The sequence below is a fragment of the Sardina pilchardus genome, chromosome 21 (genome assembly GCF_963854185.1).
Source record: "Sardina pilchardus chromosome 21, fSarPil1.1, whole genome shotgun sequence".
Classification (NCBI taxonomy): domain Eukaryota; kingdom Metazoa; phylum Chordata; class Actinopteri; order Clupeiformes; family Clupeidae; genus Sardina; species Sardina pilchardus.
The window spans coordinates 9,664,434-9,669,433 of record NC_085014.1 but is presented as its reverse complement, the minus strand read 5'-3'; the positions used below and the strand labels follow the sequence as shown (position 1 = coordinate 9,669,433).

Genomic DNA, 5,000 nt, shown 5'->3' with positions numbered 1-5,000 from the left:
GGGGGGCTTCCACCGGGAAGCCAGATAGCAGTTAAGTTAATTCAACCAGAAAAGACACTGCAGCTGTCTCCAGAGAACCAGACTCCTCACCAGCAATGGGATTTGCAGAAAAAAAACAAATAAATAAATAAACATAATGCAGAGTGCAGATAGACATCTTGGAATTGCGCTTATCATAAGGTGGGGTCAGACAAAATGCCTGTGGAAATCTCTCGTCCAGAAAACATACATTTATATGTGTGTGTAATACTGTATGTATGTGTATATATATATATGTCTATATACCAGGAGGATTATAATGTCAGAGAAATATACTTATAATATAAGTATACTGTATAAGTCGCTTTGGATAAACGTGTCCAAATGGATACATATAAATGTAAATGTTTTCATGATGTTCATTGTTTGTTTGTTTGGTGGTGGTGTTTTTATTTGAATCATGTCCCATGTCCCCTAAAAAGTAAGACACCTGTGAAAAATCTTGTTGGTCCTTCAATTGTTTTATACATCCTTTGATTTTTTTTTTCCAATACAAAAGAATCTCTGTTTTGTTCGAGTGCCGTCCTTGACTACGTTCTCTCTCCTTCTCTCTGAGGCTGCTCTGCTCGCTGGTAAATGAATATAGAGTCTTGCCTGCCCAGCTGACATTAAGAAAACCCCAAGGACAGAGACACCAGGATGCAGGGGACAGAAGCAAGCACTCACTCACAAACAGAGCATCTGGACACTCTTCTTTTCCAAAAGAGCCCCCGCTCTCTCACAAAAATAAAAAACAAAAATACACACCACCAGAACTGCAGAAAAAAAAAAACATAACACACACAGTCTCTGTGAAAAACCTCCACCAAATCCAAGGAGGACCATACAATATTTAACACATAAAGGCCATTAGAGAGAGTGGTGACCTTACACTGAGGCGTGGAGACACAGACACACACAGACACACACACACACACACACACACCACAGTCTGCTCATTCCCTCTCTCTCTCTGGAGTGACCATGGAATTGTTGAGAAATTTGGTTGTCCTTCCGCCTGACTGAGCACCAAATGTATGGCAGCTTGAGCTGAGATGAGTTGGGCCGTGCAGTCCAGTATGCCTTAGATGAACCCCCCTAATCCCTGGGGTCAACTGACAAAAAAAGAGCCCACAAAATGAATTTGAGCGCAGCAATTGTCCTTGAAAAGAATTACATAAAAAAAAGAAAGAAGAAACAAAAACATATTCTCATATCTTGGAGAGGAAAAAAGGAAGAAAATACTCAAGAGATTATGCTTTTCTGCCTTCAGGGCCCTGCATATGTATGTGTGTGTGTGTGTGTGTGTGTGTGTGTGTGTGTGTGTGCGTGCGTGCGTGCGTGCGTGTTGGGGCACTTCAATTGAGACCCCCATAAAAGTCTGCCTCACCTTGGATGTACACTGAGAGAGTGAGTGTCTGATCCCACACAAGTGATTTATCCCAGTCGGTAAAAAGCAAGGCTATGGCCCAGATGGAGGGACTCGTGTTTATGAAGACATATGAAGACAGGCCATGGCTCCCGATTATTGGATTGATTAGTCCCCCTACTACTGTTGTATATACTGTACCCCTTGCCATCGCTCACAATTGCATGAGCATTAATTATGCCATTACATTGTCCCTCCAAGTGAAAAGGCCAACCTGCTTAGCTCTACAGCGAGCCCTTTATAGGTGCAACTTCTCTATCGGATACCTTCACCACTTAACGAATTAAACTCCACGGGTGTAATCAATTCCAGGTACGTTACGTCCAAACCCTTCTGTGCTGTGGAGAGTTCACTGGTGGGAAACTAAGAACGTTTTTTGTCGTGTCTCTTACCTGCATTCCGAAGCTTCTTGTTCCTGAATACGGAGAGAATTACGAGAAGATTGCCGATTATGTCAACTACGATGGTAATGATCAGCACGCTGGCTAGCGCTGTGGTCGCGCCGAGGGACACAGGCTGCACGGTCTTCTGGCTCTCGTTCGCACTACGGGACACGCAATCTCCAGTGCTCACGTTTGCATCAAGATCCATAACAAAGATAATGAGTCTCCGTCGATAGATATTTTCACAACAGGAACTTATATGGCGAGCTAACAACTTTTACAATGATATAACTCTGCCCCCCACTTTCGCCCCTGCTGAATTTCCATCACTAACATCTTCCGGAGATTGGTAATTAAAACGGCCAATCAATTAAACGCAGCCCCCAGCTAAAACACAATATCCTGATCGTCGGACAGTAGTTTTCCTCGTGTGATTTGCTCTGGGCTGCAATAGCTTATCTCCTGTCGATGAAGACATCCTTGATGAACCGATCTGTCCAGGAGGACGCAACTGTACCGTGTGCGTAAACGGAGCTCGAACGCCTTCTGTGGAGGCGCACGCTGTACCCGCAGCTATGATCAGGCGTGTAGTTCATGATCATATGCTGAAGTTGCCCTGCACCACCGCGACTGCATTCAAATAACTTCAAGCCCCACAGACACGACGGCTATGCGATGCGTTCCATGGGGTGCGTGCACACAGCTTGCTGAGGGTTGAGGATGTGGCCAGGACACACGTGTTTGTTTTTCATTACACCAGATCAATTGTAATTCCGTTTCCAATGAATAGCTTGCCAATAAAATTATCCTACTGCTTTGTTTTTCTTAAATGTGTCTTCAGTGTTTATATTGAGAGAAGCCCACATTTAGGCTATACGTGAATGCACAGCTAAGGTTAAATTATTGGACATAATCAACAAACACAACAGCCATTGCCATCAAAGTGCCAATCAATTTACCCAATCACTGTGGTGAAAATAAGTAAGCTAATAGCGTTCTCGCTCGCAGTCTGATGAGATGGCTTGTGCATGCTGATGGCGTCCCCGGGTGGTGTAGACGATTACCTGCAACTGTCCAGAGTCCACGGTCATTCACAACGGATGTTGACAGCGGGAGGGGAAAACAGCAACAAATTAAAATACAAATTAGGGTCATAGTCAGTTCAAGCTAAGGAAATATACAAATTACTCCTCGGCCTTCTCTTCTGTCTTTTCCCAGTGTAGCTATGTTGTTTGGCAACTTGCCTTTTTAAAGGATTCTTGATAACACACAAGCCTGCCATTGACCTTATGGTCTGTTCGGTGTAGTTTTACTTCAAAATTACACTTAACGGTTTTGGAACCAAAACAAAATAATGCATTCAAAATCTTTAGATCACTCAAAGTCTGTTTTTGTCTGTTTTGAATTCTGTTATTCAATGTCATTCTAAATTAAGCTGTAGCTCATCATTTACGACTGTTCAAGCTGTAACCCAGGGAGAAAAGCAGTAACAGACGCACACTTCCACTAACAGTAGGCTATATGTGAGCCTGAATGATTGGACAGCCGACATATTCTATGGCTTTTGTATAAGCCTACTGGCTTCACATAATGATGCCAAAGGTCAGTCTAAGTCATATTATGTGTGACCCGTTCGCCAGGAATGTGTCTGAGTGCTGAGATCTACAGAACAGGAATCGCTCCTGGAGTTCTTGCAATCAGAGGAATGCGGCTTGGAGAAGATTGATATGCATTATCGTTCCAGCAATCTAAGGGAAAAGAAAAAAGAAAGACAGAAAAAAAGCGATGAAAAAAATCAACAGGAAAGAACCGCATGTGTGTCTTGGAAGAACGAGTCCGATAGGTCTGAAATCTGTTTTTCAGTGACACTTTAATTTCACGGCTCATGATTGGATAATCCTTGACATTAAATTTAGACTATGCATTTTGGGACTACTGCAAGGACTCCACAATTGCTCATCTGTGCTTATATGTCAGCATATCTATATAATCTTCTGCACATATAGGCCTAGTATACCCTCCACTTTCAACCCATACTTAATTACTTTCAACTTTCTCCAATCAATTAGCATTTGGCCATCCGGTCTTCTTTACAACTGACCATTAAATTGAACCAAATTGAATAAGGAGAGCTAGTCAGCTTTGACCTTGCTGTTTTTCAAGCCATCTATTCTATAGCCAGTTGTCTGTGAGTCTCCTATAGATGCTGCAGTTCAAGGGTGTGTCTACAGAGAAAACAATTATTACTTTCAGCATCACACCCCTTAAGAACATCATAATCATCAGAGATTTTTTTTTTTTTTTTTAAAAGGTAAAAAGTATTGTACATGTTTTGAATGATTGACAAAAGAAAAGTGTGAGAACTTTCTCAGAGAGACCAGCTCTGAGAACGGCACTCTTAAAGGTGACACTGAAATTAAAGATTCATATTTGCCATTAGTTTTATAGCCCAGCCAAGGACCCAAGGGGTGAGGTCGCAGTCATTTGCATAAATAACCATTCTCTGAAAGTTTCCACCTAATTCTTCAGTCAATTTCATGCTGGCTGTAAATTACTTTTCCGAAATCATAAAAAAAAAGGTATATTGAAAGGATTAAGGTTTTAAATGTTGCATGACAAGGTTTCACATCTGATTTTTCTTCATCTTTTTGTGTTATGCTAGAGACACAAGGGGCCTTCGTCAAACCTGATTTAGTGAAGAAAATGATTGGGACAGGGCCGGGACAGGCGAACTAATAAATTCTAAGAATTACTTTGAGATAGATCCCTTTCGTGACACGGGGGATCACATCAAGTTGAGGCTATCTATTTGCTAATGGTTGTTTGAGATGCTGCGTTTAGAGCGAGCTCAGGGGAATTTACCGGTGATTTCCCACGTGGCCCCTGTGCCCATAATCCTGAACGCAGCCACTGAGAAATATATCACTCTCGAGGTGTGCCTGCAGAGAGACGAGAAGGATGTCCTGGATCTGATGTCCTGAGCTCCAGTGAGCTATAATTTTGGAGGAGGGCCCAGGGAAGGAGCTAGAGAAGGGGCAGCTTCCCAGGTGCCGATACGAGTGCAGTCCCAGGTTTCATTTGGAGGGGTGTCCACTTAAAATGTCATTTAACCGAGGGCCACAATACACCCCTTCCCCTGTGTGCTAACCTGTCGCTAGTGGCTACTATTC

General features: G+C 42.7%; 1 protein-coding gene across 1 annotated transcript in view; it reads right to left on the bottom strand.

The window, feature by feature from the left end:
- LOC134069063 (melatonin receptor type 1C-like) overlaps positions 1–5,000 on the bottom strand; it is a 16,050-nt gene that overhangs the window by 9,618 nt on the left and 1,432 nt on the right. The window contains exon 2 of the mRNA XM_062524912.1: positions 1,840–3,578. Coding sequence (XP_062380896.1) covers positions 1,840–2,038 — 199 coding nt within the window. The 5' untranslated portion in view covers positions 2,039–3,578. The remainder of the gene's footprint in view (positions 1–1,839; positions 3,579–5,000) is intronic.